A 13,436-nucleotide genomic window follows, 5' to 3' on the forward strand; every position below is an offset into this window, starting at 1 on the left:
ATATGGCAACGTGCGACTTCTTTCTTTTCGGAAAAATGCATTTGCCCATGAAAGGAAGGCGTCATGCAGACGTAGAGGACATTCAAAAGGTTTGCACCGGCATATTGGCGGCCATACCGGCCAACGAGCTAAAACACTAGTTCGACATGCTTTTGGACCATGCAGGAAGCTGTATTGAAGCAGAAGGAGACTATTTTGAATAAAATAAATTGATTTTGCCGAAAAAACCATTTGTTCTGTTGTTTTTTTTTTAAGTCCTGTTTACTTTGGAACTCACCTTGTATATGTAATTATATACATATAAATGAACCATTTCATTACTTACAAAGCACCATTCATGTCAATGAAAGCCACTAGGGTAGTAAGACTTTTTCATTTCGTCGAAATATTGTTTTCTAGGTTGGTATGACTGTCAGAGACATATGTATGTATAGGGTGACCACCTTTTCAAGATCTCATTTACGTACACAAACATTTTTTTCTTGCCTCTTCTATAATGATAGTTAGATTACTATAAGTTTATATTATGTACAGTTTTTAATTAATGAAAAAACGGTGCTTGCAAATGCAATTTAATTTAATTTGATTTCTATTTATGGTCAAGTTATGGAGAAAGCAGTTTATTTTTCGATATCCAAACTCGTTATTTGCATACAAATTTCAGCATACTTATTTTTGTTTTCGTCGATCTGATTGGCATTTTTGAATGCGTATTTTTCATTTGATGCAATTTCCTTCAGCGTTGATCGGTGGCAGTACCATTTTCTTCCCATGATTGGATTTTCTCTTCGGTTACGAATCTTTCCAAATACGTGAACTGATCGAATAAATCAGTATCGGATGATTCCAGATCAAAATGGTTATTGGTTGCGATGTACTTCGCGGTGGTTTCGATAAACTTCCATTGCGGTGGTTGATCAAGCGCACACCAGGCAAAAATCATAATATGGTCAAATTGTTCTTTGCACTTTTCAATATATTTTATACATGATTCTAAGAAGGAAATGAATAAAATCTTTTAAATTGAAAATAAATCTAAATTAATATTCGAACCATAGAATTGACGTGAGAGATCTTGCATCTCTTCTTTTGACACTCTTTCGTCACTAGCAGAAATATGTTCCATTTCCTTTTGCACTGTAGCGGACAAAAATGCTTCTTTTTTCCGAGATTCGAGCGATTGGACAAAAGAATTGAGTGCATGCCCAACTTCCATTGCATTAATATTGTCGCTTTCCACTGCTTTAACTGTTCTGTTGAAAATAGATGCCTACATAAGAAATTAAAAAGAAAGTTATTGGTGCCTGACACATTTCTTTCCCATTAACCGATACTTACTTGATCACGAAGGAAAAGCAGCCACATCTTGGCTCTTGGATCTTCAAAAAATAGTAGCAAAGAATTTGGGGTGTTGGGATCTCCCAAAAAAATACTCCTTAAGACCATCAAAAATTCTTAATATTGAGTCGACTGATGACAACAAGCCTAGGAAACGAGTTTTGCTGTAACCTATCTGTTTTTTATATTCCACATCCACGGATTCACAAACTTTTTTCAATTTTGCGACACGCACGGTGAACAAATAGAAATGTGAATAAATTTTGACTGCAATCATCTCCACATCAAAAGGCATTTTGTCGCAAGCTTTTTTTAAAGTATTGTGAACAATATGCGCTGCACATCCAACGCCAATCAATCCAGGATAAAGCTGCTTCAGTTTGTAGAACACATTATTTGTGCCGGTTCGATTAACGTTGCCAAAATTACACGCCGCGTTATCTCCACAAAACGCAACTAGTTTCTTATTTATGTTCAATTTGTTCATAGCGCTATTCAGCAAATTTACAATTATTTCGGAACTTTCTCCATATGCATCTACCAAGTCTATAACTTTCACTTTGACGCCATCCTTTTCCGAAAAGAAGCGAACTAATATCGGAAACATTTTTGTGCTGCCATGATTAGAGGCGTCCGTCAATATAGTGAAGAAATGGCAGTCATTTAAGTCTTTCTGGAGCTCTTGCAATACGAACGGTGCGAGCACTCCGGTTGCGATGGCTTCGCATTTCGTTCGCGCACAAGAAAATTTGGACATTGCGAAACAACTCCGAATGATTTTGGAAGCGCAATCGGCCGAGCGAAAACTGTGATTAGAACTTATCACATGAAATGCCCAAACGCCTTCACACGCCGCGATATGGGCATCTGTTCCGGTCAAAGTAGAACTTTTTAAATATCTATTGAGTGTGTGGCTGGACGTGGCAGCGTGCAATGCATTTTGGTGATTTTTTGATTTAATATGCGGCTCAATATCTCGGCGACCACTATGCATAATACTAAAACCCGTGTTGCACACTTCGCAAAGGACATCACTTTCGGTCTTCGCTTTCTTAATAAACGAAAATTCTTTGCGCAATTTTTCGTTAAATATATTTACTCCAAGTTTTCGCGACATTTTAAAAAAATAATACAACGTACACACACAATAGCGTTGCTTCCCCAATATCACCTGTCAGCATAAGTTCCACAAATTGTTGGTAGAAAATACATGAATAAGTGTAAACAAGAAGAGCTTTAACATAGTATGTAATTTCTCTTTAACACGAACAAATACAATAAAAGCATTCCACAAACGGCGTTGCCATAATGGCGAGTTTAACATAGTTAAAGCTGGGTGAATATATTTAATTTGCATTAGGGGTATTCATTCCATCGTCACGGGTGGGACACAATTGTATAGCAATTTTTTGTTGTTTTAACGCAAATTACGTACACAATATTCTCCGTTTCAATTTACGTACATTTTCGTGATTTTCGCTAAACCTTCGGTACACGGTACATGGCTCCAAATTTACGTACTGTACGTGTCATTTACGTACAGGTGGTCAGCATATGTATGTAAGTATGTGTTGAATTTTATATCAAAATAATCATTAGTTTTTAGTATACGCTTGTCTTTCTGAAGTTCATAATGTGCATTCGACGATTTTTACACTGAGTGAATTAGTCAATAAAGAAGTTACATTAAATTTTGTGTGCCGAAATTCTGGTGCCGAAAGGTTCGGAATGATGGAAAAGGTCTTCAGTGATATTTGTTTGTCGCGAGCAAGTGTTTTTGATTGCTACAAATTATTCAAAGAGGGTCGAGAATGCGTTGACGACGAATCCCGTCCAGGATGGTCATCAACATTAACTGATGAACAATACGTCAATAAAATAAGGGAATTGGTGCTTCATGATCGACGATTAACAGTCAGAGATCTTACTGGCATCGTTAGAATGTCGGAAGAAATACTACTTTGAAAGATCATTTGGGCCTAAGAAAAGAAAAAGCACGATTGGTTCACTCAATTTTTTCGAAAAAGCGTCGCGTTAACGTCTGTGAAACAATGCATTCCGACGGCCAGAATGTAATGAAACGTATTATTACTGGTTGATGAGTCTTGGATCTACGCTTACGACCAGTAAACGGACGATCAATCAGCCGAATATCGTGGCAAAGGTGAGCTGAGACCGAGAAAATCAAGTTAAAGCAGGTCAAAATCAACGTTATGTTGACAGTTTTCTTCGATTATCGACATGTGGTGCACTCCGAATTCCTTTCGACCAGCCAAAGTGTCAACAAGGAATACTATTTGAGTGTTATTCGTCATTTGCACAAAATTATTTGTAAAAAGAGGCCAGAACTATGGACCGGCAACACTTGTTTTTTTCACCACGATAAAGCGTCGTCGCATACTGCGTTGGTTCTCTGTGAGTTTTTCACCAAATGTTCAACCATTATTGTGCCGCAATCACAGCATTCACCTGATTTAGCTCCGTGTGAATTCTGGATTATTTAACAAACTCAAACGACCGCTCCGGGGAAACCATTACTGAAGGTCATTCCGGAAACTGACTTTAACACAACGTTATAGATTTTGAAAAATAAATAAAGAATTTTAAGATTATGAACAAAGTCTTACTATTTATAAAAACAAACGGAAAGCTGCAAATCATTAAGGAAGAGATTAAATTATAATAAAAATTAAACAAACACCGCTTACAAGCAAACATACCCACTTATACGTAATGTAAATAAGCTTGCAAAAGTAAGAAAATCGCAAAAGCAAAAAAACACACCAACAAAAAAATGAAATTTATTGCATCCAAAGCGAACTTTTGTTGTCCATATGTTTGTATACAAGTATGTAGATACTCGGCTGCGTGCCAATATAATAATATGTGCGCATGCAAATTTGCTAGAGACATGAATCCCGAAAGCGCTATTTTCGGTATCGAATATTTTGAGCTATTATTTTTGACTCTTGAGCACGGTTTTCCACATTAAGCTTGATGCAACGATTTCGATCAGAGATAGCCTGATTTTCTGTTAAAAAGAGCCGTAGAGTAGAAAACTTACTTGATAGTAGAAGCAACTTCCGAAACGAACGCCACACATAATTGGACTCGCTTATAATCTCTTCAGTTATTGTAGTTCATTTGTATTAAATATTTCTTAATACCGAAATAGAAGAAGTAATACAAGTCTAGTAGGTCACCCAGAATAACACAGTACAACAGCTAATCTGGGGAGTGAGAAATTCCAAGTCAGGGTAATGGCACTAGGTCAGTATAGTAAAACCCTAAAAAAAGAACTACGGTTTGCCAAAATGTTACAACTAAGCGAAAAAACATGAAGATAAGGAAAAAATTTAAAAGGTCATAAAACAAAACTGACACATACGAACGCCAAACCCTTTGAGGGTTTTACTATACTGACCTAGTACCATCACCCTGACTTGGAATTTCTCACCCCCCAGACAATAATCCCAAAAATGTTCCACAGTGTAATTTTTCTGCTCGCAGATTTGGAGATTAGCTCTTTTATCAAAATATTTAAACTACATAGGAAGTAATAACAAAATTATAAGTTGAAATCAAAATAATATAGCATATGGATATCTTCTTCCATTTGATTTAAATTAGTTGTGTAGCAATGTAAATATGATTAGTGTATTATGTTGTATCGTTACCTTATTTTGATGTTACTTGAATAAGCAATCCTGTTGTATTTTTGAATTTGTATTATGCTTTATTATAATATTACTCGAATAAGCAACCCTGATGTAATTTTGAATTTGTATCATAACTTATTTTAATGTTATCCGAATAAGCAACCCTGATTTAATTTTTAAAAACTTGTAACTGGCGACATGAAAGGAGAAAAAATAAAGAAGTTCAGTTCGGACGCAACCACGAAACGAATCGGTCTTCCTACAAAATCTCAGAAGTGGGATTCGGGCACAGTAACTAAGTACAGTTTTATCAAAATTTTTTTTTATAAAAATGGAGTGCGTCGATACAAACGTATATACGGCAGCCCAGTTGCGTGAGTGGTTGAAGCGGTTGGGGCTCCCGACTCATGGCAACAAAAGTGCCCTGGCAATAAGGTTGGGCGATGTGCCTGCAGTTGAGCGTGGCGATTGTCCTAGTTTCGCCGGCGACGAGGTTGAATCGGTGGGCGTTGATGAATCACCTTTGGAGGAGGCAGCGGAACGTGATTTAAAGACGCGGAATGAGCTCCTGACCAAAGAAGTCGAGCAGTTAAAGCTGATGATCGTGCAACTCAAATCATTCAATGTAGTAGGCGGCGCCACTGATGTGACAGAAAAAGATGATTCATCGAATAGCAGAGCTTCGAGTACTTTGAATGGCGACGCAGCGGGTGTCGGCGCGACATGCAGCAAACAAACAAACACACAACATGCTGAACAACAAATAACAGCGGTGGCACTTCGAACGACAGCGGCGCTTTGAACAACGGCAGCGGCGCGCGAGAACGACGGCAGCGCTTTCAACGACAATGACGCTTTGAACAGCAACGGCGCTGGAGGTACAGTAACAAACGAACGTAATAAAGATTAAGGAATGTCGGTGCTATACCTCTGGAGATGGTAAAAGATCTGTTACCAGAATACGAAGGTGGGCCGAATTTTAACGTTTGGATTCAACAATTAAGAAGTGCTGGGAAAGTGTTTAATCTCGACCATGGCGCGCTGCGCGCTATAATGATAAGCAAACTAAAAGGTAGTGAAAGAGTGTGGCTGCATGCGAGGCCTCTGTTTATCACAGAAAATATAGACAGCCTTGTTGCAGAAATGCAAGCGGTGTTTGCACCAACACACAACAAGTTGCTGCGAAAACAGTTTGAAGCGCGCAGGTGGTCGGTTGGTGAAGGCTTCCAAAAATACTACAATGAAAAGGTTTCACTGTCAGGTCCGTTGAATATGGATGAATGCGTGTTGATTGACCATATTATCGAGGGTATGACGTAGTTTTGGGTAGAGACTTTTTCAAAGCAAGTAATTTAATTTTGATATGCAGGGATGAGATCAAAGAGAATACATTAATTAAGTTGAAAAAGAGTGTTGATGATAACAGTGTTGAATATGAAAGTGTAAACGATGAAGGTAAACATAAAGTGGGCGGGTTCAAAAAAGATTGTAATAAAAATTGTAAAGTAGAAAAGTGTATAGTTACGTTAAATGAAACAAATGATAGAAAAACAAAAGTGGGTGATATAAATAAAACTGAGTGTACTGTTGACGAAACAAATGATAGGAAAATGATAGTTGGTGCAAATAAAAATAAAACGTTAACTCATGTGAATAAAAGAACAGAGATAATTGATCGGAAAAATAATTTGAGTGATAATCGTTGTAAAACAAATACGGTTACAAATTGTATTGTTGATGAAATTACAAAATTGGGTGATAAGAAATTAGATCAAATTAATGAAATGGAAAGTAATAGTGAAAATAATGAAAATTCTAGGAATATAAAATGGTTAATGCTTATTGATTTTGATAAGGGGAAAGAACTAAGTTTGAATGTGGGAAAAAATATATCACATTCAATTTGTACAAAATTAAATAAAATATTTACAAAAATGTATGTACAGGCCGAACGTCCTGATGAACCATTGGTTAAGTGTAACATGAGACTCGTATTAGAAAACATAAAACCTTTTCATTATTCCCCGCGGCGATTATCGTATGCAGAAAAAGGGGAGTTGCAAAAGTTGATAGATGAGTATTTAGCAAGGGGATATATCAAACCAAGTGAGTCCGAATATGCGTCGCCGATTGTATTAGTAAAAAAAAAAACGGGAGATCTTAGAATGTGTGTAGATTACCGGACGCTGAATAAAGTAACCGCGAAAGATAATTATCCGATTCCATTAATTGATGACTTGTTAGATCGATTAGCGAAAAAGAAAATACTCACAAAGCTTGATCTTAAGAATGGTTTTTTCATGTTTATATGCATCCAGAGTCACAGAGATATACGTCTTTTGTGACTCCGTTGGGCCAGTTTGAATTCGCGAGAATGCCTTTTGGACTTAAAAATGCACCATCGATGTTTCAAAGGTTTATTCACAAAATATTTGCAGAAATGATAAGAGAAGGAGAAGTTATAGTGTATTTAGACGATATCATGATTGCAACAGAAAACTTAGAGAACCATTTCCAAATTCTAGAAAAAGTATTAAATAAGATAACTCAAAATAAACTTGAATTAAGGTTAGACAAATGTGAATTTCTACAAACAAGCGTGAATTATTTGGGTTATATTGTTGACGGTGAAGGAATAAGGGCGGATGACAAAGGACTAGAAGCGATAAAAAATTTTCCGGTGCCAAAAAACGTTCATACAGTACAAAGTTTCATAGGTTTATGTTCGTATTTCAGGAGATTTGTGAAAGATTTTTCTGTTCTAGCAAAGCCTCTGTTCGACTTGACAAAAAAGGAAAAGATATTTTCGTTTGGGGCAAAAGAATTAGAATGCTTTGAGCTTTTGAAATCTAAACTGCTAGGCGCCCCGGTACTTGCGTTGTATGACCCGAATGATTACACCGAGTTACATTGTGATGCAAGTTCGATAGGGTTAGGGGCTATTTTATTGCAAAGGAAAGAAGATGGAAAGATGCACACAATTTTTTATTCTTCGAAAAGAACTACAGAAGCAGAGTCACGATATCACAGCTTCGAGTTGGAAACTTTAGCAATAGTTAGCGCTTTGAAACGATTTCGTGTGTACCTTCAAGGAAAACCCTTCAAGATCATAACAGATTGTAATTCACTTGCACTTACATTGAATAAAAAAGAACTTAACCCTAGAATAGCACGATGGGCTTTAGAGTTACAAAACTTCAATTATACGTTGGAGCATCGAGCGGGAAAACACATGCAGCATGTTGATGCTCTAAGTCGGTCCAGTAATATTCTAGTAGTAGAAACAAATACCTTTGAGGAAAATTTGATTATATGTCAAGGAAGAGACGAGAATTTAAAAAAGTGGAAAAAACTATTAGAAGAAAAAGAACATAAATTATTTGAGATGAGAAATGGGGTTTTGTATAGAAAAAAAATTGATGGCAGAGTTTTATTTTGTGTTCCACAAGATATGGAGGGTAATGTAATTTACAAATATCATGACGAGGTTGGCCATGTTGGAATAGATAAAGTAATAGAATTAATATCGAAAAGCTATTGGTTCCCTAAGTTGAGAGAAAAGGTTGATAGACACATAAAAAATTGCTTGAAATGTATTGTATTCTCTTCCAAAAGTGGGGCGCAGGAGGGTTTTTTACACAGCAATCCAAAAGGAAGAATTCCCTTTGAAGTTGTTCACATTGACCACTTCGGTCCGATTGATAACTCATTAAAAACGAAACACATTTTTGTCGTCATTGATGCATTTACAAAGTTTGTCAGACTTTACCCTACCAAAACAACAAATACTAGAGAAGCGATTCAAGCATTGCAAAGTTATTTCCGGATTTATAGTCGTCCTAAATGCATTGTGTCTGATAGAGGAAGTTGTTTTACGTCTGGTGAATTTAAAGAATTTTTAGAACAAAACTCGGTTCAGCATATTAAGATCGCTACAGGTTCTCCACAGGCAAATGGTCAGGTAGAGCGGGTAAATAGGAGTTTGGGACCAATGATATCAAAAATGTTAAATACAGATAAACGATACAACTTGAATGCGGTAATAGAAAGTATAGAGCATGCTTTTAATAACACGATACATAGGACAACCGGGGAGCACCCGAGCGTAATGTTGTTCGGTGTAAATCAAAGAGGTGAAATTGTTGATTCGCTAAAAGAAAACTTAAGAGAAGTTGAAAAGTCATGTGAAAATCGAACTTTGCAGGATATTCGTGAGAAGGCAAGTGTAAAACAAGAACAGTTGCAACAGTATAATACAAACTTTGTTAATAAAAAAAGGCGAGCGCCAAGAAAATATGTAAAGGGAGATTATGTGGTTATAAAAAATTTCGATTCTCACATAGGGGTGTCTAAAAAACTGATTCCTAAATTTAAGGGACCGTATTGTATTGAAAAAGTTTTACGAAACGATCGTTACTTACTTAGAGATGTCGACGGTTTTCAACAGTCTCGAATCCCATACCACGGGGTATGGGCAGTTGGAAATATAAAACCATGGTTCAAAGGACGCGAAGTCTACTCAGTCACTTGAGATCAGGTGATCTCATGGTCAGGACGGCCGAATTGTAGCAATGTAAATATGATTAGTGTATTATGTTGTATCGTTACCTTATTTTGATGTTACTTGAATAAGCAATCCTGTTGTATTTTTGAATTTGTATTATGCTTTATTATAATATTACTCGAATAAGCAACCCTGATGTAATTTTGAATTTGTATCATAACTTATTTTAATGTTATCCGAATAAGCAACCCTGATTTAATTTTTAAAAACTTGTAACTGGCGACATGAAAGGAGAAAAATAAAGAAGTTCAGTTCGGATGCAACCACGAAACGAATCGGTCTTCCTACAGTTGATTGCTCGATTCACTTTTCTGTGCAAGTGTTGGTGCATTAAAAACAGTATGTTTAGGGGTTTACGGGTTTCAAAAAATCTAGTTTTTTATTGTCTTATTAAATTTTACAATCCCTCTAAAATAGTGTTTTAAATTTTCAAGTTGATCCGAGTATTAGTTTCGGAGATACAGCCTTAAGAACTTGTGAGCCTGAGGCTAGCTAGGCTAAGTGCGCCGTCTTTAAACCCGCATTTCTTGAAACTGTGTTTTTGAAGTCGGTTGGCAAGATTTCTCGAGAACTACTCAACTAATCTTCATGAAATTTTACACAGGACTTTGAAATACAATCTTAAAGACTTGGATGAAGGATTTTTTTTCGATTACAACAATTTGAAAAAAAATGCCTCAAAATTTTGACTGAAATTTTAATTTTTTTGTAAAATAGTTTGCAAAAATGTTAATGTTTTAACTAAAACACGTATTTTTTCACTCTAGAGGATCCTGTAAGGAGTTATCCTGCCAACACGGGCGCTTTTTTTCCGAGGGGTCACCGGAAATGTCGTTTGGATGCCAAAAACTATTTAGTCTTCTTCGGCCGAGAAATCGCAGCAATATCCTGCTGAAAGATGAAAATATTCTGCGAACGTCACCAGCACTTGATCCAACAATTGCACATAATACTCCGAGGCAATTTTGGTAGAAACGTAACATATTGTAATGGCTCTCCTATAATTTAAAACCGTTCAAACTATAAGAGACCCACCCTCAAAGTTTTGTCTTTTTCGAATTTCTCTCTCCCAACCTTTGGATCTCGAGCATTTATAGCTTCCGTACGGACCATCTAAATTGAATTTTTTTTCTCGTCTGAAAAAATATTTTTTTTCCATTCTTTATCCCAAAATCTGAACTTCTCCGAGAATCTTTTGTTATTTTATACCTTGCCAAAAGTGCAATTTTCAAAACATTTTTTCATGAGACGAAATTTTAATAACGTTTCCAAATTTGTTGAACACGCCGTGGGACTACTGATAAATCCAGTTCTTCCATAATCTCTTTCAAATATAGCTTTCCACTAGTAGCAAGCGTTTAATCTCTCTTTTACTCCTTTTTCCCATCAGTGGAGTCCTTCATGCTCGTTTGTTTTTTCCATAGCAATTACCCAATTTAATAAAATTGTCTACGAGACTTGCAGATCTCTTGATACGCCTGGAAATTTTGCGATTAGACGCCCTGTCTCATCATGGAATGCTCCGCTTTCTCCTTTTTCTTCATCTGTCAATTGGTTTCGTCACGGCATTCTTGTAAAAAAAATTACAAAACAAAAAATATCTAAAAATAAAGTGTTTACACAAACACTCTCAGCTTTCGATTGTGTATATATCGCTTAGTTATATCTATATCGCTTAGTTTTAGGTGATACATACGACCGTTAGGTGAACGAAACCATTATGTAGCAACATGTTGCAAGAGTAATAAAATAAATATATTGTAGAACATTTCGACTATAAATTTCCCAAAGAAAAAGTGGTTTGAAAAAAAAATTTTTTAAGTGTGCTATTTTTCTGTGCATAGCTGTATATGCATGCCTTTATTTTCATACAATATTAAAGAAACGTTTTTACTACCACCCGACCTTGTCGTCATAACCTGAATACGACGAAATGCGAAAATTTCACGTTCAAACAACTCACAAACACACAGAAACAAAGTAACCAACCCAACAACAAATACACATAAAAGTAAAAGCAAGTTATGACAACAAATTTAAAGTTGCAAATAATTAAATGAGGAGATCAAATTGCCAAAATTAAACATTAACATGTTCCAACATAAACAAAAACGAAATCGTCGTAAACAATTTACAGCAATCCATTCAACCGTTATTTTCAAACGCGTTTTCTTCCAAACAACATTTTACAAATTTGCTGCAGTGATAACTCGAAAACAAATAATCCGGCGACTTATACAACTCAATCTGATGAAAATTCGAATTTTTACAGACTCAAAAGACCAAAAATTTGGATTCAAATTCAACATTTTTTTAAAAACTCCGCAATTTTGTCAAGTTTTAATTATTTTTGAGCAGGTCATGGTCGGAGAATATCTTCTACTATAAGGTGAATTTTTTATTTTTGGGTTACATCCACGATAAAGGCTGGAATCACTTCAGTGGTGGAGACCCTTTTTTTAGCGCCCGGGGATCTCTTATAACTTGAAAAATATTAATTTCTAAAATTTCACATTTATTCCTGAAACATGTTCAACAAGATCCCGAAATTTTCAAAAGAATCGATACGGTGTTTTTCTTTTAATACTCAAAAATCGACGTCTTGTAAGCTGTTACGCTCAGACAGCTGTTAAACAGTTGGCAATCCTACTCAAGAAATATTTTCAACTGTCAGATAACCATTACTGGTTACAATCGTCCTTTATTTTATTAATTTAAATAATTTTTCACATATCTATAACGTGTACAAATCAATATTTAAAATTTCCAAACATTTAGACATTAGTTCTAAGATTCATTAAGCCTCTTCCGTCGTTTCGTCAGATTTTATTTTTAGTCTTAACTGTTTTAAACTAGGTGAGAATGCTATAAAAAATATATCCGAAAGATAACAACATACAGTGCGTTCAAAAAAGTTTTCGTTTTCCTTTGGTAGCGTGTACTGGGTTGCTTTGTCATAGTTGACATTTATTCAATTTTTGCTCCATTCTTCCGCGTCGTTTACTATAACCTGACATCCTTGATGCCTTTGAAACTAAATTTTCCTCATATTGATCAGGAGGTCAGAGATATGTTGGACGAAGTCAAATTAAATCTTTTGTTGACCTTAAATGTTTTCTTGATATTTTGGCTTCCATTGAAGCCTATTGGATTGGCGTTTGGTGACTTTGATGTCCAATCTAATCCCAAAACCAAGAGCAGAGAAGCATAATCATGCACCTTTTGGGAGCGACACTCCTTTGAATAAATGTTTGTCTTTTCTTTAGCCAAGCACGTCTCGTAAATATTGCATTGCTCCAATCACGACTGATGTTTGCCTGCGTCCAATGCAACCTTTTTTCGATGTGTGTTTTTACAAGTAGGGGATATATCTAATTACTTTTTAAGCACAATTTTTTCGTTTCGCTTAGACTAAACAATTGCTTTGTCCTTACTTTTAAAAGCTACATTTCTTCCAATTTTTCCATAATCAGACCATCTTTTCACAATGTACAACTTGTATTTAAATATTTAGCAGTTTTAGTAGTCCATTTGGTAACTTTAAAGTGCTCAACATGTCCAGAAGCGGTTAAAAAGATCGACCGATTCCACCTGGTTTGAAAATCTAGAATTACCAGCAGCTATGACGTTTGTTTTCTTTTGATAGTTCGATTGGTTCCTGTTGCTTTACCCCACTTCAATCCGCTTTTATTATTTCAATTGTGCGGAGTATGCATTTTGTTTCGCTTACCAACGGTTCATTGTTCGAATTATTATGAACTGATTCTGGCCTATGGCGTTCAATCCACACTTGGGTCTGTAGTATTGAAGCAAAGAAGATTCAGGCGAGCGAACAGAAAGCTAGGCTGGGCAGTGGGCAGTAAGCGAGAGTTAGG

The 13,436-nt window shown here is 36.0% G+C and overlaps 1 protein-coding gene across 1 annotated transcript; it reads right to left on the reverse strand.

Moving 5' to 3' along the window:
• Positions 1-539: 539 nt before the first annotated feature.
• LOC126757100 (uncharacterized) lies at positions 540-2,523 on the reverse strand. Its single transcript, XM_050470717.1, has 3 exons — positions 1,339-2,523; positions 1,054-1,270; positions 540-993 (listed from the first exon to the last, which is right to left on the reverse strand). Exon 1 carries the CDS (start codon positions 2,453-2,455, stop codon positions 1,382-1,384), a length of 1,074 nt encoding a protein of 357 aa, XP_050326674.1. The 5' UTR covers positions 2,456-2,523; the 3' UTR covers positions 540-993; positions 1,054-1,270; positions 1,339-1,381.
• Positions 2,524-13,436: the final 10,913 nt, after the last annotated feature.

This window comes from Bactrocera neohumeralis, chromosome 4, assembly GCF_024586455.1.
Source record: "Bactrocera neohumeralis isolate Rockhampton chromosome 4, APGP_CSIRO_Bneo_wtdbg2-racon-allhic-juicebox.fasta_v2, whole genome shotgun sequence".
Taxonomy (NCBI): Eukaryota; Metazoa; Arthropoda; class Insecta; order Diptera; family Tephritidae; genus Bactrocera; species Bactrocera neohumeralis.